A 26,955-nucleotide genomic window follows, 5' to 3' on the forward strand; every position below is an offset into this window, starting at 1 on the left:
CCTTTCAAGGAAGACAATGGAAAAGATGACATCCTAAGTCCTATGTGAAATTGGAAGGAAATATGCCTTTACCTTTACGGCCGCATAAGAGTTTTCTAGGTGAGAAAGGCAGCTGAAATGGTACAATTAACTATAAAACTTCCTAGACAACGTGCCATCACACCTGGGAAATGTCCTCCCTACCTTTAAGGCCTGTGTCATCTGACAGAATAATAAGATCATGAGCACAGCTTCCCAGGTGGGTACTTGAAATCGCTGCTGTCGTCTCTTTTTAGAATAATTTTGAACATATTTTCATAGGCATTATAATTTTCTCCTTAGCCAAAAGAAGTATGAAGAGAATTTTATACTTTGTTTTTTAGTATAAAAGAAGTACATTATTTAATCTCTTTTAAAAGCTTATGATTCAATTAGAAAATATGTCAGGTCTTAAATCCATCCTTTTGATGTTGACATTATTTTTATTCACACACTAAATTTTTAAAATTTATTTTAACATATTACATTAAGAACTGATCATGTAACTTCCCTGCCATGGCATTATCCCTTTAAAAGTGAATTATCAACTCTTAGATACAACCTGAGGCTATAGTAAAAGTGAATTGTTAACATTTAAATTTTTTCTATAGGTTAAATTTTCATTATAAGAGAAAGTAGCACCTATGATAAGAGGTGTAATTAACTGAACTCTAGCAAAATTTTACACAGAGAAAAGGATATTTAAGGAGATACTTTATTAATAATAGACCATTAGCATACAATACTTAAATTGAAAATCTACTTCATTATGTTAGAGGTGTCTTTTTATTAGAGTATTCTTTGAAAGGATCATCTGGGAGTTAAACTTCCTTAAAACAAAAGTCAGATAAAATATTCCAGAATTGTTCTAGACAGAGTCCGGTCATTGGCTGCATTTGATGTGACCGTTCTTTGATGCTCACACTAATTTCTTATTAGATATTCTTGCTCCTGCCCTTGGTTAGACAAAACAAACCAAGCAAGAAAGATAGAGTGCAGTACAGGGTAGAGTGTCCCACCTGGTCAAATAGCAAGAAGTCTGCTCTCCGGATAATGTGACACCAACTTTTCCTGCCAGAGAAGGCCCAGAGGAGTGTGAGAGAATTTTGTTATCACTACGCAGTAAGTTTAGGTAACAGTGTATGGAGCCAGTGTCGCCTGAGAACTGTAAAAGGGTAACAATAGAAGCAGCTTCTTTTCAGTTTTTCTCACTGGCACACAAGAATGGCTTCAGATGACTCTGTCTCCACCCTTTGGTAAGTTTCCTGGCCATGTGAAGCAAAGTGATATTAGCTCTGTGGTCACTCTTAAGGGTGGAGAGAAAACCTCTTTGTCAAGCAGAGGCTCTTGATAGGCGGAGAAGACTGATTTCAAACACTAGGACCCTCTCTATCCACTTGTTTGGGTGACTACTGCCAGTCCTGACTATGGGTGCAAAGTTTACCCTGACACCTGTCTTGTAAAGGCTAAGAAAGATATGGCAGCTGATGAGATGGCCAAGGTAAAGTGCTCTACTGCTCAGTGTTAAGGACCCAAGTTTGAATTCCCAGGACCTCACAAAGAAGCCATATGTGATAGCTTGTACCAGAAACCCCAGGGCTAAGTAGATAGAAACCCAGAGATCACTGGGCAAGTATCCTAGCCAATCAATAAACAGCAGTTTCAGAGAGAGACCCTGTCTCAAAAACCAAGATGGAGAGGGACAGAGGAACATACCCAACATTGGTGTCCAGCCTACACATGCACTCTCAAGCATGTATACAGTGCACGTACAAGCAACAGCACACACACACATGCATACGTAACAACAAATAGAATGAGTGTAATGAAAGTACAAGTAAGAACTATGTTAACATTCCGTCTTTTCCTAATAGAGCACTTTAGTTGTCATTTACCACTATGAAATCAGTAGCCATTTAGCTCTATAATGCACTTGTCTAGGATCCTGAAAGAATTAGTCTGTTAGTTGTTCTATCTTGGTGCATTCACTTCCCAGAGCCCACTTTAGTACTCTGTTGAGAGTACTCTACTTATTTATAGTAAGACATTTACTTCTATGACTTGAGGACAGCAAGAAGGAGGTTATGAGGTAAAAGCCGGACTGAATTTAGTCTTGCAAAGAAAAGTAGACACTAGTGGTGACTGCCAAGTCTTCATAGTGGGAACCTCTGAAAGACTCTGACAGATCTAATTAGGAAGCCAAAATCAAATGATCCATAGCTCATCTCACTAGTTCTTAGAATTATCTGCCAAGTATTGTTTCCATGAATGTAGATGTACAAGCTACATTGATATCTAAAACGATGATGAATACGCACAGCCATAAACAAACAAAAGAGCATGTGACGCTTTGGCACAGTAGATCTGCAAAGGAAGGTCCTGGGATGGCACCATCACTCAATGTCATGAATGCTTTCCTTGAGGACAGTAACCATAAATTAAACGGCAGTGCTTAGTCAGAGTGAAATGTCATGTGATGTCTACAATTATTTCTTTCAAATCTTTTGTATTAAAAATTTTACATGGGAGTTAATATGGAATAAATTGACATGATTGGTACACAGCATTTCATATAAAATTAGTGTATTATAGATATATGATATTATAGGTATATGAATAGAATTGCGAATATTAACATTTGTCAATATTAATACACACTAATAAAACATTACTGTTTTATTAGCATATTTTAAATAAAATATAATTTCTTTAAAAACTAAACCATAATTACATAATTTATCCCTTCCCTCTTCTTCCTTCAGCCTCTTCCATGTCCCTTCTCCACTTACTCTGTCATTCATGGCTTCTTTTATTTATTATTTGATACAAAAGCACACACACAAACACACATGTGTAAACGAATCTGTTTAGTGTTGCTTCTATGTATAAGATTTCAGAGTTGACTACTTAGTACTGGATAATCAATTATGTGACACATCTCCGGGGAAGACCAATTCTCCTTTTATCTACTGTTGTTATTTGTTTATTTGTCTAGGGGTAGAGCCCTGTAAGAAATGGATACATACAATGTGACATGGTAACGGATTAAATGAAAGTATATGTGAGGTGAAACAGATGTATTGGGCACTAAAACATAGCTCAGGCTATTCAGAGGAGGTGTCAATAATATGTAAAGTGTATGGCACTTCCTGCTTTCCAGCTGCTGTGATAACTCAGCTAAGCTTCGTAGGCTACTGAGCCACAAAGAGATGAAACAACTCTTCCAATGTCATACAGTTATCCAGAGGTGGTGCCTGGCTCTGAACTCAGATTCCATATCTAAGTTTCTATCTGTACTTCCAATAGTCATACTATACAAGAACTGGCAATAATGGATCTTGTAGTAAAACTTGAAGGGAAGTCAGTGAGGGAGGACTTTGTTGTTTGCACATGTAAAAAGGACTGACTACAGGTCCTTGGTGATATTCCAAGCTACTGTCATGACCAAAAAGTTCTTTTCAAACTCTGAGTAGTGGTGTTTTCATTCTGCTTCTCCCCGCTGTAGCTTCAAGGAACCCAGCTTTGGGCTCCAAGCTCTACCTGCTCACAGAAGGGGACGTGGGTACTGCAGAAAGTGCTGCTCTTTCTCTGCCCCTGTGCAGTCCCCAATGATTTTGTTATAGTACTGTTTAAAAGTTTCCTTTACTGGAACAAATATATTCCATTTGGATTCTGTCATGAATATCATCCAGAATAATAAGACTTTCAGTAGCATTTGCGTGTCGCCTCTTCTTACATCACTTGTTTGGTGGACTGAGAATTCCTGCTCACTGAAAATGGATCCATTTACAGTCAATAACAGGGTGGCTAATGTTCCTTCTTGGGAGAACTGAAATGTGTGCCTTTCATCCTATTATCCTGAGCCACCAGCCTCAGATTATCTGATTTTGCGGCTTCTCATTTTTCTCTAGTATCTTAATGCTATTATTAACAAGAATTCTGTTGCTAATGGTTTTGGAAAATAATATGTGCTTTCAGCCACTACCTGCATTTCTGTGGTTTCATCTGATTTAGCTGGAGTTTGATATTTTTTCAAAAGCTGCTTGTTGCAGATCAATGTGAGGAGCCCTAATATTTCTCTAGTTTGATTTCCAGTGTGCTACATCTTATTAGGAGACAGCAGGATTAATATTCTGTCTATGCGAGAGTAAGCAAAAATGCTTTTAAATATGTAGTCTATAATTTACATTCCTTATGACTATGCATTTACAGATATACTTATATAAATATATACTTTATATATACATGTATACACAGACACACATTTAATTTTAGGGCAAGAATTCTAGAATACCTTGAGTATGTTTTAAATAACCAGTTAGTTTTGTAAGGAATTATTAAAAATTAAATAATATTTAGAATAAATTTTAGGACTCTACTTCATATCGCATTGCATTGATTTTTAGATACCTTTGTCAGATAAATACTATATGACTTCATAGAGTGCCATCATTTTTATTTACAAATTGAATTATTTATTGCTTTGAAAAAGACATTTATTTGTTTTAACCAAATCCATCTATATCCTAGGACCCATGAGGTCTCATTCTTGTTTTTTGTTTTTATTTCTAGCAAGTTCTTTTTAGTTTCTACTTTGTATGTGTGATTGTGTCGGATCCTGAAACATAAATGAAAACATTGGACAGTTTCTAGCCTCAGGGAGAGATTTTTATTTCTGAGAATGTCTTTGAAGAACTTCTGCTAAGAGTTAAAAAGCGAGCTTAATCCATGCAATTCTTGTCTCCCAAGCACTAGAACTCACGTTCCATTAGAACGAATGCTGAGTGTGGCTGCACTGGTTTGAAATCCCACCGTGGGGAGGCAGAAACAGGACGATGTGCTGGCCAGCAAGCCTGGCCTGTTTGCCGAGCTCCAAACCAATGGATCTTGACATCGAAGGAGACAGACAGCATTACTGAGGCTGATTTTACTCCCACCTCTACGTTAATGAACACACACACACACTTCTACAAATACCTAAACACTCATACACACATATGCATGCACTCATACACACTCACACAAAATAGTCTTCTACTGTCTATCTTCTACCAAGTTTTTCTGTGTTCATGCCAACTGCATGAAACCTTCCTTTCAAAATTTCCTCCACCTGCACCACATTTCTTCCAGAAATAATAAAGACATCATTTTAACATTAAGTTTTAAGTTAGCATAAAAAAGGAAGGAATGGTTTTCTCCATGACAGTTTCATAGGTGTGTGTGTGTGTGTGTGTGTGTGTGTGTGTGTGTGTGCGTGCGTGCGTGCATGTACTCTCTTCTTATTCAGCCTCCTTCCCCACTGCTACCAACTAATTGGCCATATTGGAGGATGGGAAGAAGGTGTGTGTGTGTGTGTGTGTGTGTGTGTGTGTGTGTGTGTGTGTGTGCGTGCATGTACTCTCTTCTTATTCAGCCTCCTTCCCCACTGCTCCCAACTAATTGGCCATATTGGAGGATGGGAACAAGGTGTGTGTGTGTGTGTGTGTGTGTGTGTGTGTGTGTGTGTGTGTGCGTGCGTGCATGTACTCTCTTCTTATTCAGCCTCCTTCCCCACTGCTCCCAACTAATTGGCCATAATGGAGGATGGGAACAAATGAGCTGCCATAAGGAAACTCATTACTTTGTCTACTAACCTAAAAATTAATTTAAAAAACTTGAGCATGGATAAAGTGGAATTTCATGAAAACTTATTTGTGATTTTGTACATCTCCTCTTCAGTCGACTTCATAAAATCAAAATCTAGGTATACTAATACCTAGAGAATAATTGTCCAACACAAAGGATTCTGTTTATTGTTTTGAGACAGGGCTTTGCTATATTGACCAGGCTGACCTTGAACTTGAATTTACAGTCCTTTCCCAACATCCCCGGAGTGTAGTGATTCATAGGCCTGTGCCACCTAAACCCACAAATGATAATTCATTTAGTATTATTTTAAACATCATTATTAGGATTATGCTTTCATAGCTATTTGCAGTACTGAGTGTTTCCCTCTGTCTTTTGCACATGTTTAGTAGCGTCCTGGACTGTTCTTTCCTTTCATAGCCATGCATGAGCCTCAGATATTTTTCTTTAGCCCTCACACTGATTTTGTGGATAATTTCCACAAGATAATTTTAGAATACATTCATTAATTTTCAAAAATGACTCTTTAAAAGTATTTTGATGATATTAAGAGCAACAGTTTACAAGGGTTTGGTTAGAATACTATCAAAATGAGCCACACACACTCAGAGTGAAAGATCTCCCTGGGGAGGAGAAATCCACACTGCACACAGAAACACTCATCATCACACAAGGCCGCCCAGGGGCTATTTTCCTTGAAAATCTCTAAAGTGAATAGATTTTTTGGTATATTGGCTGATGTTCCTTGGCCAAAAAAGTTTGAAAATCATTCAGTTTTAAAAATTGTAGCTTATTATAGAAGTATATAATATGAGTTTAAAAATAAAGTATAAGATTTCATATTATGTTTTAAGAGATGAATTAGTAACAGAGCACAGGAATTATAGCCACCTAGCACTTTATTAACACTTGCAATCACTGCTCATTGATGATAATCTTGTTCTAAATTAATATTTTAATTTTTCCCTTATAATATTAATATGTTTGTTAGATACAATATTTCTTGTACATATCATGTCTGAGGTATTCATGTAAACAAAGCAATGACTATTTAAGTCAGCATTAGTTGGCAATTCAATTGTTAATGAATTGGTTAATGAATATTAGTTCTTGTGTATAATTATGTATGTGTAAGCTTCATTGAAAGCTAAACTGTTTCATTATGATGTAAATAATTAAGTAAACCAATAATTTAATAAATGAATAAATAAATGCTAAATTGGCTTAGTTTAGAAAGGACAACACCTCGTTCTATGCAGATGAAGTTTTCTGAACAGGTGATTTGTGAGGTGAAAACAGAGAATAATAATGAACAGTACAAGACAAATTTCTTGTCCTATGCTGGTGAGTGATGAGGAGGCTTGGAAGCACAGTAATAGAATTCCTAAGGTAACATGTGGTGATTAGAACACTGGTCCTGTGAGACAGTGTGGAGAAAATAAGTAAGTTTGGGGAAATGCACTTCCATCCTCTGTGCTTAATTTTGTTTTAATTGGCCTTTCACCAAATGAATTTATCACAGAATTATTTTCCTCATAAATTAAGAGCCTTCACAATGCCCCTTCGGAGAATTCTGGTCTAAGAATGATAGGAAATAAGGACTATTAATTAGTGAACCTCCTCAGTAATCTTTGCTTCTTTGGGACAAAAATGATTAGATTTAGGTCATGCATATTATATGACCTTCTTTAATAAGATATAAAGAGTCATTGAATTAAAATGGCTTTGTCTTTGATATTGTTGTTTGTACAATACAAGGTCCTTGTAACTCTGGGCCGTGAGATTAAATCCTTATCATAGAGAATCCACAGGCCCTACATGATTTTAGATAAGTGGCAATTAAGTTATAGGGTTTCACCTCTTGAGGATGTTTTTTAGGGTGCTTCCTTGCTATTCTGAAATCGTTTGTAATATTCCAAACTTCAGTTGGATGCAAGTAAAAACGTCTAACAGTGTTTAATTCCAGATCACATTGTTGAGTGGGCTTGCTTAGTGTAGCATTAGAAAGGATTCTTTTTTTTTTTAAATTTTTTTATTGGGCATTATATTTACATTTCAGATTTTATCCCCTTACGCCACTTCCACCCACCACCCAGAAACCAAGGATTCTTAAAGAATTTGTAAGTTGTTTTTAAACTATGAGAGGTCCAAAAGGATCTTAGGACTTTAAAAGGTTACTGGCTCCTTGTGCTTCTTTTAAACAAACCAAGGGTAAAAGAAATCTCTGATGACTTTAAGGACAGCTGGACACCCAGACCTCTTCTAGGAACCCTGAGTTCCAGGGAGAGAATTCTTACCTGGAGTAAATAGCTCCCTCAGGGTGCCCAAGGTTGGCCTCTAGTTTCCATGTACATGTACATAAATGCACATGCACACGCACACGTGCACACATACACACCAACACAGGCTGATAAGGAATTGGTTTTCGACTATGTGGAACATGCCGTGTTCCTTTCTCTTTTCCTTTGAGCACAGTGCTTTTGGGAAATGTGTTGTTACGTATACTGCGTGTGTACTTGTACCTGTGTACCTTTCTAGAACAATCATAGGTAGAAGATGAGCTCTTTGGATATGGGGTTTTATTTATATACGTGGGACTATAGTTAATGTGCGGATGAATATAGAGTTTAGGTACTCATAGATACTTATTTGCTTTTTAGGACTAGGACTCAATTCCACAGATGGGGTCGGTAGGTAGCATTCTCAGACTACCTGCAGGGATGAAATGAGAGTTTTGGGTGGAACTCGCTGAAAGACTAAGTTATGTAGGATTAAGTTTGATGCCAGTATCTTAGTTTCTTAGCGGAAGTGAAATGGATTACCTGTAAAGTCTCTGAAGCCTTCCTTCTAAATCCGCGTGAGGAAAGTAATCTGGTTTTCACATGGATTCCTCGGCTCCCGACTTAGTTTCTGACTGGCACCCTTCATGCGTTATGCTAAAATGTTTCTGCTTATTGTGGTGAGCACTACAAATCTGCTAATTACAATTAATCCTTATAAATGCATTTTAAGAACTGGAATTAAAACAAAGACTTTTTTTTTTTTTGAATCCTTAATCATATAGTCAGACATACCATCTGGTGATCCGTTTCTAAAATAAAAGCAACAAATTGAAATTAAAGGTGCCTGTAAGGAGTTATTCTCTCTACTCCTAAATACCTGGTGTTTTCTGCTGTCATTAAATGGCAGTGTGATTTGACTGGCACTGTAGCTATGAGGAAAACCATCAATCTTTGCTTAAGCTGAATTCGTGTGTATAAACTGTATACACCACACTTATTCAGACAAGAGGAACTTTTAAGCACGGCCTCATGGACTATGTAGCTGTTATATAGTTTATAACCATTTTCACACATTGATCTGTTTCTTTTTAATGATACAAAATAGAACACAGAACAGTTTGAGGAGTTGCTTAAATGTTCTCCTTTTATATTTTAGATTTCAGAAAGCTGAATACCAGGGGAAATTCCCAATTTTCTTCAAATGCACAAGTATGATTAATTTGCCTTAAGTCTACATTTGTGGACCGTCTCTTAACTCTTTGCCATCTTCTCTTTTCCTCTTTCTTCAAAACTATTTTTTTAAGTTAAGACTACGTGGCAAATATTTATTCTTATATTTGCCAGAATTACCTCAAATTAATAGTTATGTCTATCATAGCTACAGTTCAATTGAAATAAAAAAGTTACGTAGCATGATTTCAGAGCATTGGATGATGGATATTATTATCATTTTTCCCCAAATTGCCCCATTGATATTCCTTAGAGTCAAGTAAACTGTTGATTGAATGACGGCTTCAGTCATTGCGCCTTTGCCACTCTTCTACACTGTATCAGTTTGAGGGTTTTTTGGAAAGGTAATAACAATCTATTTTATAGAATGTCCTTTGACTTTGTCTGGTGTTTCCTCATGTTCAGAGTTAAAATTTGCTAGACTGAAAACAGCTACAACTATATAAAATATCAGTTTTGGTTTATAACTGTGAGTCAATCTAATTATTTGTCTTAATTACCTCAAAGATAATATTTCTCTCTAGCTTCTTGGAAGAAATGATTCTCCTAGGAGATTTTTATATACGTTTCTTAATGAGCAAGCTTTCCTAAATTACAAAGCATCTTTTTAATTTTATGGTGTATAAGATCAAAAAGATTATTCTAACACTTGCCAAAGAAATCAGTAAAATGTCCAACAGTGTCTGTGTTCTCTTCCCAGTCAGCCCTGCATGCTCACAGAAGGTAAGACACCCTTCACTATCCTTAGAAGAACTCAAGTTCTTATCACAGCTAATGGAATCCTTTGAGAAGCTGGAAAACAACATTTGGGAGCTGTTTGAAGAAACACTTTCATTGCGTACTTTGCCCAGGAATTCTCCAGGTACTGTGCTCTTCAGTTAAGCGTGCATGGACATTTTTCTCTGATTGCTCCCTGTCACTTTAAATCTGTACTGTTATTCGAAAGAAGTATATTGTGAAGTTGTTTAGATTAATATTTAGCATGGTATACAGTTACTTTTTGTATTTTGAGAGTCCTTAATTCTAATGGGCAAACACATCCTAAATATGATTCGTATAATTGTCTTTGACTAAAATTATACCTGCCCTCTTCCCAAATAACCACAGCCTGACCTGTAAAAGGCAGACTGGGTGGTGTAGCCCCGTGTTCCTGCTGCCAACCAGCCAGCTGGCTGTGGCCGCAGCATCCCTAGTCTCCCAAGGCTTAGCTCTTTTGTCCTCAGAGAAGGCTAATATGAGTACACTAGCTTTCTTTATTTTTAGGGCCAGATACTTCAGTTTCCAACATGTAAAATGGAGTTGTAAAAATCAAATGGCTTAGCATACTAAGTCATACATAAGACGTTTGAAGGCTATAATCACCAATCAACAAATGTGAGTTATTACAAATACTAACTATAAATTGTTCTAAGCAATTGTAGTATCTTGTTCTAAGTTAATTGGAGCAACATCTCTCTGAAAAGCATTTTACCTTGTAGGTTGAAGCGGTGGTTCTGACAGTAGCAGCAGAACGTAAAGGCAATCATCAATATACATTTCTGTTGTCATGTGTGTATTTGTATGGGTTTTCATTTTATTCTCAAAGATGTACAAAATTCTCTTTCACAGATGGCTGTGGGAATGGCTACATCTTCAAAACAAATTGAGGGAAACAGGAATTAACTAGCTAAAATTTTCAACATGTAAATCACAGTCTAAGAAAAAGAACCCTCTAACCTCTCTCTATGTAGAGTTTTGTATTTCTTCATTTACTTAGGCTTATAACTTAGAAAAGATAGTGGGGTTGACGTTTGTGCCGTGTTGAACATAGTTAAATAGCTTCCTACCCTTCAGGTTAACATTAGATAACAGTGTTATATAAAGTAAGTGGTATAAAGTGAATGTTCGTTCATTTACTATTGCTGTAACACAATAGGTGAGCCTAGATAATTTAGAAAGGAAGGAGGGTTATTTGTCTCATAGTTTGGAGAACGTCTAAAGCGTATGAAACTGACTCAGGCGAGGACCCTTACAAGGGTGGTGCAAGGTCCTACCTATGGCAGTGTCCATGTTCAGTGTCTGCCAGGAGTCAGACTTACACATGTGAATTCTTGTGCATAATCCAATTAGACACAAGCTATGATCATCTCTTTACCAAACTTCAGTTTATCATAAAAAAGAGGGGGTGGAATACCGACTTAGGATGCTACCAAGAATATAAGACAGAAAATGCTTTAAGCATAAGTCAAACTGGAAATGTAGATAGACTTAATTGCGTGTTAATGAGAACACTATCTGGTTATCTAAATGAAGTTGATTTGGGCTCAGAGATTCTTGATCACTAAGACTTCTAAATTATTGGCGATATGTTAAGGCCTCAAAGAATTGATATTACCCACTGGTACTCACCCATCCTGCCCAGCGAAGGTAATGCTTTCTCACTTACCTATATACAGTTCATTTCAGATGATAAAGAGAGAGAACTTCAGGATGTCGAGGTCTCTCTCCTGGAATGATCTTGTTTTCATCCTAGTTCAGCCCTGGGCACTATTTATCAGTTATGAGAAAGGGCTTTGTCTTCCTAGAGTGGCATATGACTAAGGTTGTTAGAGTAGTAACTGAAATAACCAAGAATTGAAGGAGAGATGTTACCTGTTAATTTTAAGAAAAAGAAAGGCTTATTCCACTGTATTAGATTAGGGCTGAGCCTTGCTGAGGCTTGGAGACATTGTACACTCAGAAGCCAGCATTGTAATTGTTATGGGAAATCAAAATATCTAAAAATTGGTCACCAAATGCTGTATGACTGATAAAAAACTTTAATACTATGTTAACCATAGTATACATTAAAACCATATTTTGAGTTATCAGATTTAATATTTAGAAATAATTTTTGATTGATGGGTATAAGAAATATGTCAATAATAGAACATCTCTTTGATATATGTATTTTTTAAATTTTTTCAAAATATTTTTTATGTTCCAAAAATATTTTTAATAATTCCCAAACACTTAAAATAATTTTGTCCTTCAGAATATATTTAACACAGTTTTGTGGAATGAATAGATTAATGAGTTTAATATAATAAAATTTCTTTAATTTACTCCACTTTTACTTCATGTTGATGATCTAGAAATGCTATTAAACAATCATCTAAAATTCCCGTGATATCTATGATACCACCCTCTCTTTTCCTGCATGTAATCCCAATTAACAATATTTTTTGGAATCAAAAAGTTTATTGCATTTATGTAATGTGTGTGTGTGTGTGTGTGTGTGTGTGTGTGTGTGTGTGTACATGCACATATGGAGATAGCAAAACAACATTCAGAAATTGGTTTTCTCTTTCCACCATGTGGGTTCCAAGGATTGAACTCAGGTTGTGAGGTTTAGCAATAAACAACCTCCCCCTCCAAGGTGTCCCACAGGCCCCTGTGATATATGCATTCTTTGTTGTTGAAATTCATAAGTTTTAGTTTATTCTTGGCTGGGTTTTATGCAAGAACACCACAACTGATTTGATTCTACTCAACTTTATATAAATGGCTCCAAAGGATGATCTTGAAGGAAATTGGTGTGTGTGTGGGGGGGGGGACTTACATTTCTTTGTGTTTATCAGTGCTAATCAGTTCCTATGAAAAGCATTGGCTTCTCAAGTCAGGAGAGAAAAGATACATAAGAATATATATATATATATATATATATATATATATATATATATATATCCCTGCATTTATGTGATATACATACATACACTCTGGAACACACACACACAAAGCAAAAGAATAAATCTTAAGGAGGAAAAGACTCAACCATTGTAGAAGTAATTGACATATACAGATTAAAGCAGGTTAAAACTAACTGTGTGGGAAAACTTCACACACAGTAGATTCATAGATAAGCTGAGTGACTATAGAAACCAAAGAGTACCTCGTTGTACATGCTTTGCTAGAAATTCTGTGTTAGAAGATGACAAAGGGTAAAGAGACAAGCCACGTGGCTTGTTCATTGGAACACATTTTCTGAGCTTTGAAAAAGTGGCCTTGTAAGACTATTCAATCCAAACAGTCTGAAGAAAGCAAAGGTTTTCCCCCATTGCCCAGATGTTTTAAAAACAAGAGATTTTGTAGATAGAAGAGAAATCTTTTATAAGAAATAAAAAAATTAGTATTTGTACTTATTTGTTTTTGTTTGATAAGATTTGCTGGTTTTCTAACCTCATCGTTTAGAAAGTGATAGGACATTGTTCGGCTGTACATTAGTGCACTCATCTTTTGTGTGACGGTATTTTATGGGTTTGGTTTTGGGGGGGCATTTCTGATGCTCCTTCAGAATTAAGTAGTTCTCGGGGCAGTTCCTCAATTTTTCCAAAGGTGGCATCTGAGATTTATCTAAACCAGGAGGCTTCTTGGTCCTCGTTTCTCTTTAGTCCCGGCAACGACAAAGCGCAATGGCTGCTTCAATTGGATGTGAGAAGAACACTTAGGGTTTGCTCAGAAGAATCAAAGATTTCAGATCTTCTGAAAGATTGTCTGTACTCTTAGGGGGTCTTAAGAGGGGTCAAATGGCTTCTAAGCGTTCCTTAGCTCTATGGTTAAGGGACTGTATTAGGGAGGCGTATGTAGTTAAGGTAAAGAGGCTCCTAGGGTTTCTAAAGCTCATTACGCTAGGACTTTAGCTGTTTCTTGGGCAGAGAGGTCGAAGGCTTCCACATTGGAAATTTGCAAGGTGGCCACCTGGGCTTCTCTTCATACTTTGTTATGATATTATCTCTTGGATGTAGTCTCTTCTACAGATTCAGCTTTTGGTGGGAGGTTGCTTGTGAGCCAGAAAAGAGCAGGGAAGAAAAGAAAGACTTGTACTTCCCACTTGGAGCTGCCAACAAGGCAAGTTGCTTTGAAGAGCGCACAATGGGAACCTATGAAGACCAATTTGGGTGTGAAAGTGGATGTCACAGGGAAGTACTGCCAACCTCCAGTCCCTGTGAAAGAAAGCAAAGTGACAGTGTGCAAACTAGCCAGAAGTGTAAAGTGGACCACAGAGAACACTATAGGGGAAGCTGGTGAGCAGCTGGCACTCTTGTGACCCTCTGTGCTCTTCTGAGGTTCACAATCTAGGCATATGCTTCTAGTGGACACTGTTGATTTCATGCAGATAACTATGTTTTCAAGTGGTGAGTCAAAAGTAGACAATAAAGTGTGTACACAATTTTTAAATATATTTTAAGTAGGTACAATAATTCCCCAGTTGTTCAAAGAACTCATAGAATTTTATTTTGCCAAGTTTTAAAATAGACCAATTGAATTACAAAGAAATATAAAAGTGTTGCAATGTTGTTTCCATGAAATATTTTATTAGCATTTACCCAGTATTACGAATTCTGACTAAAAATGACCCTGCTTACCTTTGCACTTAAAGTTAAGCTTCTTAAAGGTCTTTTAATTTTGGGGTATTATATTTTAAAAATTAATATAAGTACTGGAAAGTTACTCAATCTACAGTTATGCACCAGCAAAAGAAAAAAAAAGCTTAAGAACATTATATTTTCTTGTCTTGAAGATAAGCAGATGGTCTCTACCATCTGAGCACTCTGTTTATTGACTAAAATGCAATGTATTCTGGAGTTAATGTTAAATATAAGGTAGTGAACTTTTTTCCTAAGATTTAAACTGCAGCTCAACAATGGCAGATAGTTATTTCCAAAAACAGATATGCAAAGATTATACTTCAAAATACTGTTATTCTTCCAGGGTAAATACCTCTTAAAATAAGATAATTTTATGGGCTTCTGTGGAGTATTCAGACAAATTGGTTTTGAACAGTACTTTATGCATACCATAAAGTTTTTGAGCAAACCAAAGGATATATATATATATATATATATATGTATATATATATATATATATATACTCAAGATGAAATTGCTTCGTTCTTTCTACTTGTCTACTTATGGTTGAAACAACTACATTTACATATGTTCCTATATTAAAATAACAAACTGTTTTCATTACTATACAAAGATTCTATTTATTAACAAATAAGAAAATTCAGAAACATTTTCTGAGCAAAGAGAGGGAAACTCATTCATGATAATTGACTATAAAAGAACCAAGTAGAACTAGAGAAGTCGCTCACCATTATGGGCCCTTTCTTCTCTTCGAGAAGACTTCAGCACAGGTTCTAGCACCCACTTTGAGCAGCTCAAACAGCTAGTAACTCCAGTTCCTGGGAATCCACTGCCCTCTTCTGTCTGTGGCAGGCCCTGCATGCATGTGATGCACACACTCTCACACACACACACACACACACACACACACACACACACACACAAAGCAAAAGAATAATTTTTAAGGCGGAAAAGACTCAACCATTGTAAAAGTAATTGACATATACAGATTAAATCAGGTTAAAACTAACTGTGTGGGAAAACTTCACGCACAGTAGATGCATATACATAGGCACATAAATATATGGATACATAAGGAATATACTCAGTAAGATGTAGATCAATGCCAATATTAGAGTGAAAAAAGCATATACAAGACACAGAGCTGCTATAAATATACAACTTGATGAAATCTGTATGCTAATCATATTCATGTTTGCTACCCATGCTGAAGCATTTGCCATTGTTATATGTAATTTCATTAGATTTTCACTTATGAACATTTAGGTGTTCTGTACTTCATTTGTCACCATGAAATATAACTGTCTGATACTTGCACTACTCTAGCTGGAAGGTAAGTTTCTTATGTATAGTTGTTAAATGGACATGTTCACAAAGAAGATGAAAAGCCACAAACTAAAAATAAGAATTGCAAAATACATGTTTGATAATGGATTCATATCCAAATATACGAAGAACCTTTAAAATTCAACAAGACAACAAACAACCTGATTTTAAAATACATCAAAAAGCTGAACAGACATCTTACCAAAGATGACAGATGGTGACTGACTAAGCATATGAAAAGATTCAACAAAATAGTACATCACCATGGTAACACATATTAAAACAAGATATTACTATATACCTATTAGAATAGCTAAAATCCCAAAATGCTAAAATACCACTTTCTGTCATATATGTAGCACGAAAGTAACTCTATTCATTGCTGTTAGGAGTGTGAACTGACACAGCATCTTTGTTAGTCAGTTCGGTGCTGTTGTACAAAGCTAAACATAGTCTTACCATATGATCTAGGATTGCACTTCCAGGTGAATGAGTTGAAAATGAGTTGAAAATACAAATGGGTTGAAAACTTACGTCCATACAAAAGCCTGCCTACAAACGTTTATGGCAGCTTTATTCATAACTGCCAGAATTTGAAGGCAACTTAGAAGTTGGTTTATTGAGTTAAGTTGTTTACACTCCAGTAGGTGAGTCAATAAACAATATGTGGTATATCAATACAATGGAATATTATTCATTAACTAAAAATAAGATGATTAAGACACAAAATCATGTGGAGGAACCAAGGATGCTTATCGCTAAGTAAAAGAAGGCAATCTAAAAAGATTACACACTGAGTAATTCCAACTATATAGTGCTACAGAAAGACACACCTATAAACATTGAAATGATCTGCATTCACAGGAAACGGGAAGACTGGTGCATAGATTATAGAGGGAGAGCTTTAGAACAGTGAGACCATTCCATGTGACACATTAGTAGTAGAGACATGAAGTCACAGACTTGATAATGTCTACGGAAATATTTAGCATAAAGACTAAATCCTAAGGGAAACTGTGAACATATATAATATCTTATTTGTAACAAATATGCAACATCATCGCAAGATGTTGAAAATCCATTGGGGGTGGAGGGATAGCTTGGTAGTTAAAAGTACTTGCTATTCTTGGAGAAATCCAGTCTGTCCTTCAAGGGCAGGCCTCGGTGACCTTTCTTTCACTAGGACTCATCTGTTAACTGATCTACCACATCCTAATAGCTCCAGAAACTAGAAACTAATGTTTTAACTTGCTCATTATTTGGGGACACTTATCCAAACAGAAATGGAGGTGTGATTACTTAAATAGGCGTTTCTTTAGCATTCAGGGTGCACAAGTGCTGAAATTAACTCTTTCATCAGAATAGAATATGTTTTTTTTCTGGGGAACTTTATTCTTTAGAAAGTATTCATAATTAAATTCACAGAACCACATTAAAGAGGAAAACACCACCCATCTACTAAATACATTTATTTGTCAGATCTCTACTGAAAAAAGCCACCAATGTGGTTTGCTTAGAAAATAAAGAAAAAATAATTGTTAAAATCCCTTAAAGGCTAAAGAAAACTGGGGGTCTAGTATGTCATTTATCATCCTATGCTAATTCCAAGCCACACAAAGGTAAGTGATAAATTATTCATTTAATCAAACTACGATTAATGCAATCTTGATGTTAAAGTGGAACGATTTCTTCTTGTATTTATTTACTACATTTTGAAAGTCTCTTCTTCCACTATGGGAAGGAGTAAGTTTCTTCATTATAAAATGTAACATTGCAAAAAATAGTTCCTTTTAAGAGTTACTGATTATGTCATGTCTGTCTCAGTGTTTGTGTTTTTGAAATTAACCATGGTTAGTAATTACTAAGAACATACCTTCTCACCTGATAAACTGTTGTTTTTCTTTGCATTTTGTTCTTTAATGATGGTGTTGATGATGATGGTGTATTATGTATTTTTGTGTACATACATGTGCAGATACATGTGCATGTTTTTATGTACAGGTAGAGGCTAAAAGTCAACATTGGGTATCTCAGTTTCTCGCCAACTTATGTAATTTTGCATTTGTGCTACATTTATTGTTTGTCTGTGTGTGTGTTTCTGTGCATGTATGGGTGTTTGTTCTCTCTGTGATATAAGGTCGTGAGGACCAAACTTAAGTCATCAGGCAGGGGACTTTACTTGCAATACTATCTTGCAGGCCCACCAGATTATTTATTTGAGACAGTTACTGAATCTGGAACTTTCCATTTCAGCTACACTGAGACAAAGGATCTTTTTGTGTAAATTTATGTGCATGCGTGTCAAATAGTAATATAATTAGCATATACATTTCATTAAGTTGTATAGTGAATGGAATCTGTATCTGGTATATGCCTGCATAATTGTAATACTGCCACCAACCTATGTCTTACTGACTATATTCTCTATATATCCACATATGTGTATGTTTATTGTATATATCTACTGTGTATGTGCTTTTCTGTATAATTAATGTGTGAATTACATCTACAATAGTTGGTTTTTTAAAATGAAATTTATTTGTTTGATATGTATGTGTGCATGCCATAGTATATGTATGTGCATCATATTTGTGCAATGTCTGGGATGCATGCGGGGCAACGACGAGAGAGCATCACATTTCTGGAACTGGAATTGGAGGCAGTTTTGAACTGCCTGAAGAAGGTGCTGGGAACAGAACCTGGGTTTTCTGAAAGAGCACTAAGTGTTCTTAATGACTTAGCCATCTCTGCAACCCTGTTTTCCTTCCTTCCTTGCTTCCTTCCTTGCTTCCTTCCTTCCTTTCTTTCTTTCCTTCTTTGTTTTTAATCACTGCCTTTGTATTTTTATCCGTCTCTTTCCTTAGGAATGTTGGAGCCATCTAACAGGGCAGTCATGGTTGAGAAGCAAATATCAAAGGAAAGTAATGATCCACCAGAGCCTTTATTACCAGTAAAAGAGGTGAGACATTTTATTTACATATAACATGATTACCTTTCTGTATGTCTATTGTGAATCAAAATATCCACATTTTCTCTTTTCCTCAAAGTAATCTTAATAGAAACTTTCTCAGAAGTTTTAGGCAAAAATCCAGAAGTATTATTGTCAAGTAACTAAACAACAGATGTTGATAAGGATGTTGGGGGAAAAAAATCCGTATAAATTGTTGGTGGGAATATAAGTTAGTTCGGCCATGATAGAGATCAGTGTGGAGGTGCCTCCAAAAAGTAAAAAGATAAATGTATCCATGTGAGCTTCCTGTGCCACTCTTTGGGACACACAAGGAGTAGTCTAAGTCACCACACTTTAGAGAGAGCTACTTACTCATTTTCATTCTGTCTCCATTAACAGTCGCCAACTTAGAGAGTCATCCTAGGCATCTGTCAGTTGGTTGGGTGGATAAAAACAATGTGGCATGTATATAATATATTTCTTCATTAATAAATCAAAAGTATGCATGTGCATTGTAGATATATAGTTTTTGAAATATAAGAAAATGAAGACAGTAAGCTGAGAGGACACGACTTTTGACCTGATCTTTTGTTTGTTCACTCAATTTGTATGGAAGGAAATTATCATATTAAATGAGTGAGCAAGACTCAGAAAGACAAAGAGATATTTTCTCTCAAAGTGTGGATTCTAGACTAGACAAGACTTGACAAGACTAGTGAGTGCAGTGAGGGGAAAAAGGGCTGAGGGACAGTGGACATGATTCAAACACTGTGGGCAAAGCTATGAGAATCTCATGATAGAGTCCATTAACACATGCAGGTGATACGAGCTAACAAGCTAAAAGACTGTCTGCAAAAGCAAATGTGGGTCATTGTTCTCTTGCATAGTCAGGTTCATTTAATGCTGTAAAAAGAGAAGTCAAGAAAATTTTGTTCCTGTATTGGCTCAGGACCTGTATGTTGAGAATGTAAACCACAGATAATCATTGAAAAGACATAATCATGTCTACCAGGCTGTCTTGTTTTCTGGATTGTAGTAATGTCTGTATAATTAAAAGTATTGATAAAGTATTGGAGTGCAGAAGTTTCTGAAGAAAATTGTAATTTCCTGCCGTTCACCTGTGTGAACCCCAGGCAGTGTTGTGACTCTTGGTGTTGCACTTGGGTCACACCATATTCTGCATGTGACTATAGCGCCGCTTGGCAGCTGTGCCTTACTTTGGCTTCTGATGACAGGCTCGGTCTCTTAGAGCACAGTACCTTTGCTTTTGCAGTGCTAGGTGTGATTGTGACTCCCTGCTGAGTTGTGCTTCACAGTTTCTGCTTAGCCACTCCAACAGTCCTTCACCTAAGGTGCTGTTAGTTATCCTTGCATCACTGTAACAAAATACCTGTCAGAAGGAGCTTAATCAAGGAAGAAAGAATGTACTTGTTTTATGGTTTCTGATTTAATCTTGTCATGGGGATAGGAGGAGCATAACACTGGAAGCAGTTCAGTCCATGTCAGCAGGAGCCTGAGGTGGCTGTTCATGTCATTGTGACAAACTGGGAGCAGAGAGTGGGACAGGAAGCATCCAAAATCATTACAAACCAAAGCCATGTCTTTAGTGACCTACTTGGTTCATCTGTGCCCTACTTTCTAACATTTCCACAGCCTCCCCAAACAAGAGCACCTTCTGGGAGCACTGTGCAAACATGTGTCTATAAAGCAGTGGTTCTTCCTACTGCTGCAACCTTCTAATACACTTCCTCATGTTGTGGTGACCCCAACCACAAAGTTATTTTTGGCTACTTCGTAACTGTAATTTCAATTCTGTTATGAATTTTAATGTAAGTATCTGGTATGCAACCCTAAAAGTGTATGAGCCCACAGGTTGAGAACCACTGATATACCATATAACCATAACAGTTATCATTAAATACTTCCTTTTAAAATTCTTTGAGAGGTTTCTGCTTTCTCGCTTAATCCTTAGTAATACCCAGTGTAAATATTTTAAAAGACCAGCGTCTGTACTTATAACAGTTTCCTAGCTCAGACAGCTTCAACAGAAACAGAGCATCGAAAAACTCACCATGAGTCTAGCATTAGGTAATAGAAGATAGGATTTAGTACTTCCTAACTCTTGTGAACTGAAAAGAAAGGCACTCAGTTCCTCCTGGTTTTCTTGGATTAACTAACAAATGTTCTTTATTTTAAGTGGAATGTGTGTGATGCCAAATATCAGATGGGAAGAGGAGAAATAAGCAATCTTTCATGAAAACAAACAGACTTTTAGAAGATGGTTTCACTACATACAGGTTTTCATTTTGAGCAGTGATTTACGGTCTTTGTTTCTCATATGTGGAAGGGGAATTCACGTGGAGGAGCAGATTACAATCACATATCAATTACCACAGGAAAGAGTAGTTCTTTGCACAAGCAAAAGAAAGGACGGAGAGACTGACAGCCATCAGTTGCAAATTTTACCAAAAATGTTCTGTAAATGGGAGATTTTAATGAATATTTGTGCTTCAATGGAGAAAGAAGCAAGAAAAGACACTAGGGCCTTTGTTTATTTCTTTTTATTTTTATAGAGGTATATTTCTTTAACATTTTTTATCATAAATAATACATACTGTTATGTCACAGGCTGTAATTTTTCCATCTCCAATGACCTAAGTTTGATGCCTGCATCTCAGGTGGAAGGAAAGACCAGATTCTTGAAAGTTGTCCTCTGACCTTCATATATAAGGTTAATTACTGGTTAATTAAGAGATTGCTTTCTGCTCTATGTTGATAAAGAGGATCAAATAATATTTAGACAGGAAAGTTTCGTTACATTTTAACTATAGTAAAACAAGAGGTGTTATTTGACTACCGAGTTGTAGGCTCATGAGGTATATATAAACCATAATTAGTATTTTCTATAGTTGTAAAAAATGTTTTAGAATTTTGTTGAATTGGATGTACATATAACAAATTAGGCTAATGATTCTGATATCTATAATTCACAGATTGATTCTCACTCATTAATGTGTATGTGTGCATGTTCATGCGTGTGCGTGCAAGTGAAAATGCATACATGCCAGGTGGAGGTCAGAGGACAATGTTCAGGCATCTGTTCTTTCCTTGAACCATGGGCTTCAGGCACCAAGCTGAGGCCTTCAGGTTTGCATAGCAAGCCTGTTTGCCATTTCACAAGTCCTGACTTCAGCACTCTTAGACTAAAGGGGCCGTAGAAACCATCAAAAAACAATATTCAACCAGGCATATAAGGCACAGGATCTACCTTAAAATTATTTTTATTAGTTTTACTATGTATGTATGTGAGTACAGGAGTGTTATGTATACATGTGTGCAGGTGCCAGAGAAGGTCAGAAAGCAAGGTACTGGATTACTGGGACTGGAGTTAAACGAGGTAGGAAGTCACCTGATGTGCATTGGGAACTGAACTCTGGTCCTCTGCAAGAGCATTCAAGCACTCCCAACTGCTGAGCCATTTATTTAGCCTAGAGTCTTCTGTAGCTGGAGTAGGTGACAAGTTACTACAAACAAGGTACACTAAAACGGAGCGTGATACTTAAGCATAGATTTAATCCGCTTACTATGAATAGATTTAGAACTCTAGAGTATATTGGGAAATTTGGAAGACATTTATATTCACAGATATATTTCCACATGAGACAACGACTTGAAACAAAATTAAACTAAGGGTACCAATTAGTTTTTGTCAACTTGACACAAGCTAAGGTATTTGTGAAGAGGGACCTTTAGCTGAAGGACTTTTTCATCAGGTTGACCTGTCGGTGAGTCTGTGAAGTATTTTCTTGGTTGATGATTGATGTTGGAGAACCCATCCCACTGTGGGCAGTGCCAACTCTGTTCCTAGATTGAACAGAGCTGAGCTGAGCAAGCTGTGGCGAGCAAGACAGTATGCAGCACCCCTTCATGATTTCTGTGTCTGTGTTGTCTCCAGCTTCTTTTGAGACTTCCTTCAGTGATTAACTGTGATTGGTATGTGCAATGTTTAAGCCAAATAACCCTTCCCATCCCTCAGTTGCATTTGCTCATAGTACTTTCTCACAGTAATGAAAGCCAATTAGGTCACCAAGGATATGACATTCATTTGTTGTTGTTGTTGTATTGTTTTAAGCTGGAGAAACAACATGAAGTTAGTGGGTAGACGAGTCTCGGGGTAGGGTGGAAAGAATATGGTCAAACTATATTGGATAGAAACTGTAAAAGAAAATATATGCCATGTGAAGGAGCTGCATATGAAAACGGACTAGAAAATAAAAATATACCATGAAAACACTAAAGAAAAGATTGATTGTGGCGTCAGCGGTGGTCTTTCTACATACAGGGCAATGCAGACCACCTTAAGTCCTCATTGCTTGGAACAAAACTAGTAGTGCCTATCCCTTTGTGGATGAAGGGAATCAATAAAATTCTAAGCAAGTTAAAACCTAGAAAGATGCTATGTGTGGTTTCTCTGAGAAATTTATTTTATTGCTGTTTTTCTTTTTAGCTTATCTGGAATCCAGAGTTAAAAAAAAATCAAAGATTGAATATTAAATGCTAACTTATGTTGCAATTCTTGTTAACAATAAACCATAAAAAGGCTATAAAAATGTAATCTAGAGTTTATTAAATGTATTGAGTTTAAAGGTTGTTTTATGTGATAGGCTCTAACTGTAGCTTTCAGCTTTCGTTAAAGACAGTTTTATTGAACTATACTTAAAAGATCCAATTTTGAAAAGAGTTTTTGATTAAATCCACAGAGGAATTAAAGTGAAATGTCAGTTTATTGCTGTGTAAAGAATGCACGTGTTTTTGTATATTGCTTCATTCACAGGGTAATATTTCTCAGGTTGTAAGAATGGTTTTGAGAGTGTATAAAAGGATACCTGTATTCAATATGTTGAAAGAAAGTACTAATTTTATATCTATAACTATTAAAAAATTTGTTCCTAAGTTAAATGAATGTGATTTTATATACATTTATATTTCAGGCTGCTTTACCGGAGTTTGGCTGGAGAAATGCATTTAAAGAAGTATCTCCTGCCATAGCACACAGCATATCAGCAGCCATCGAAGGTTTTTCCACAAAAGTTCTCCAACAGGAGCAAACTGAAAGGATCTCAGCTGCGAGCTACAGTATAAACCTTGTAAACGTCTCACAAGCTTGGCCAGAAGGTCACATGTTTCCAGAGGAAGAACAACCAAAGAGAGTCGCCAAGGCAAGTATAAGATGACATCTCTTCTATCTGCTGCCACCTACTGAGGCATCACTTCATGTTTATTCTCTTCCTTTTTGGAAGATTGTAAAAGCAGCCTATAAGGAAAGTACACTGTTGATTTTCTTTGGTATCTATAGTCTAGAACTACCAAAAGGACCCGAGTCTCTTTGTTTATTCCGAGGCCACCTGAAAAGAGGTCTCGGTGAGTTGGGAAGTACTGGCTAAGCAGGAGAAGTTTGAGAGGTTAACAGGGAACCAACTGTGTTACAGAGAGCTTTAAAAATCTTTCCACCTGAGTGGCTATCGTAGCCTTTTTGAAAGTCACCAGAACCTGCCGAGTAGATATAAAGCAGTTCATTCGGTAGAGTCTCTCTGCAGTAAACCCACTGTAAGCTCAGCAGTCAGTGGGGTGTCTATAAGAGCCCCGTGTTATCTCCTTTTGTCACCCCGAGGCTCCATAACCCTTCCTGGGGAGTACTGATGACTGGAGGCAAGAGGGTGCCTTCAGCCCCTCTCCCTTCAAAGAGATCAGACACATATTAAATAGCAAAAACAGACGCAACACTTGCTCCTTAGCCATATGCAGAGATTACATGGGATCATTCCTGTTGCTTCTGAATTATTTAGGCCAAACTGGATGTTCTATGTATTGTTTAGTAAAATATGTTTATATGTGGAAATTTAGTAAAAAAAAAAAAAACTAGGTGAAATTCAAAAGTAATGTGAACTTAATATCAAGAGTACATATTATTTTGAGTTCTGATGGTTACACATAAAAGTATTGTCATGTAAAGCTGGCTTGTGAGTTTTTCATAATGTCTGTCTGGTGATCATAAGCTTTGAAGGTTATATATAGAGAGACATCATATTGGTATTTCCTTATTTGACATGAAACATTTAACTTTCTACAACTGAAAAATAGATTGTTATAAAGCTGGGTCATTATGTTTGATGCCAAATTCATTATTTAGGAATTTGGCTCCATTGTATATAAATTACACAGTGCTGTCAGAATACAAATAACTCAGAGCCACATTTATTTCTCCCTAGTTTTGTTCTGACATCATGGAAAAGCTTGATACAATGCTTCCACTGGCCCTGGCATGCCGAGATGATTCTCCTCAGGAAATTAGAGAGAACCTGGTGGAGGCCTGTTGTAAAGTGGCAACAGCTGTCCTGGAAAGACTGCAGGAGCGAGGCAAGGAGGTTCCTTCCAGAGCACCTCTGAAGAACCTGCACATCATCCTGTCCTCGGCGGCGTATGTCTCACAGAGGTTCATGCACTATGATAATCTGATGAAAGACACAACTAAGAAGTGAGTGTCTAAATGAAGTTGATGTTCACGCTTTGGGAAACACACATTCTTCAGACTTTACGGAATTTAAATGTTGACAATAGTCAGTGAGGAGCATATAATCATGGTGGATTATTTTCATCTTTCTTTATTAGGAAGTGTTTCAAAGGTCAAATATGGGTCATATTAAACAAATGTGTAGATACTAACAAAGGCAATAGAGACATGCATAAAAGAGCACACATTGTTCTGCAATGACAATGCAGACAAGACTGAATTTTACTCTATACTTTTCCTAATGTACGTTAAACTGACCACATAGAAAAGGAAAATCAAACTTGTTCCTGTCCTGCATATAAACATTCGAGAAATGTTCACTTCTTGCTTCTGCTTCCAATCTGACAGGCTGGGAGGAGCTGACAGAGTGAATAAACGGATTTCAATCCGTCGTTGTGCCTAGTGTAAACATATTGCAGGACATCTATTTAGTAATAAACTATCCATAATATTTGAAGAGGGAGCATCTGCCAATCTTAATTCTCATGCACTAGTAGTCTAAAAATACAATATGTTTTCTGTATAGAGATAAAAATTGCCATGGTTGCTATCAAGTGGTCTTTTTGGTTACACATGCATTTTGTAAAGCCTACTACGGCTCCTTGAAATGAGCATGTGGACGTGCCAGTCCAGTGCAACCCAAGAATCGAGTCTATATTTTTTATTCAGGCTTCATAGTCTCTTAAGCTATGAAAGACAGAAGTGTGATATAAATAGCTGAAGATAAAAGTGAAAAAATTTGGCTCAGTGTAGGATACAGTTATGTTATTTCTTTAATTCTCATAAGTCATCAGATGTTGTGATTCATACTTGAATTTATAAACAAAATATGGCAGAAACCACTTCATTTCAGTAGACTATTCTAAAACAGTTTATAAGATAATTAACAACTACAAAATTACAATTTTTAAAAAATAAAGAGAGTGTGTATGAGATGTGTGATAGCTTTGGAACAGTTCATTCTGACAAGTGTATGTTGTTCTCCAGTAACAATGATAACCTAATGCCTAAATAATGCACTGATCTCTAATAATAGGCTTACAAAGAATACTTTTAGTTTTGAATGATGTATTGACAATACAGTTTGTCTCCAGTTGAAGTGCATATTTGTAGAACAGCAGATGTACATTTCAAAGGACTTGCAAAACAAAGACAGGCCCCCCCCCCCCACTTTTCTTTTTGGAAAGTGAATGTGGATACAGCCCTCAGCTTTGGGAGGAAATGAATGATTGATATCTAATAATGAAAACCATTTGTAGTGCTGGGGGTTGTTACCTCCTACTGCACAGGCCTTAAATCTCTGTCTCTTTGATCATTCCCTCTGAACAGACCCATATTCCTGGTGCCTGTCCAGCGATATCAGGAATTCATCAACACTGTACAGTTTCAGGTTACGGACTACTGCGTCAGAGTTTCTGCTACAAGCATTTTACAGGATGCTGAGAGCCACCATTGGGATGACTACAAAGCTTTTTATGAGGTGTGAAGTTAAGTTTACTATTCGTCCTTTTTACACAAATATGTTTTACTGCCTACCTGCTTTCTGGCTAATTAGAAACACGAGCT

At 36.6% G+C, this 26,955-nt stretch overlaps 1 protein-coding gene across 7 annotated transcripts in view; it reads left to right on the forward strand.

The window, feature by feature from the left end:
- Positions 1–26,955, forward strand: part of Kiaa0825 (KIAA0825 ortholog) — a 393,509-nt gene that overhangs the window by 83,268 nt on the left and 283,286 nt on the right. For all 7 annotated transcript variants that reach the window (XM_076927051.1, XM_076927050.1, XM_076927055.1 and 4 more), the window contains 5 exons: positions 9,856–10,017; positions 18,733–18,827; positions 23,810–24,037; positions 25,088–25,353; positions 26,719–26,869. In XM_076927051.1, the coding sequence (XP_076783166.1) occupies positions 9,856–10,017; positions 18,733–18,827; positions 23,810–24,037; positions 25,088–25,353; positions 26,719–26,869 (902 nt within the window). The remainder of the gene's footprint in view (positions 1–9,855; positions 10,018–18,732; positions 18,828–23,809; positions 24,038–25,087; positions 25,354–26,718; positions 26,870–26,955) is intronic.

The sequence above is a fragment of the Arvicanthis niloticus genome, chromosome 29, assembly GCF_011762505.2.
Source record: "Arvicanthis niloticus isolate mArvNil1 chromosome 29, mArvNil1.pat.X, whole genome shotgun sequence".
NCBI classification, from domain to species: domain Eukaryota; kingdom Metazoa; phylum Chordata; class Mammalia; order Rodentia; family Muridae; genus Arvicanthis; species Arvicanthis niloticus.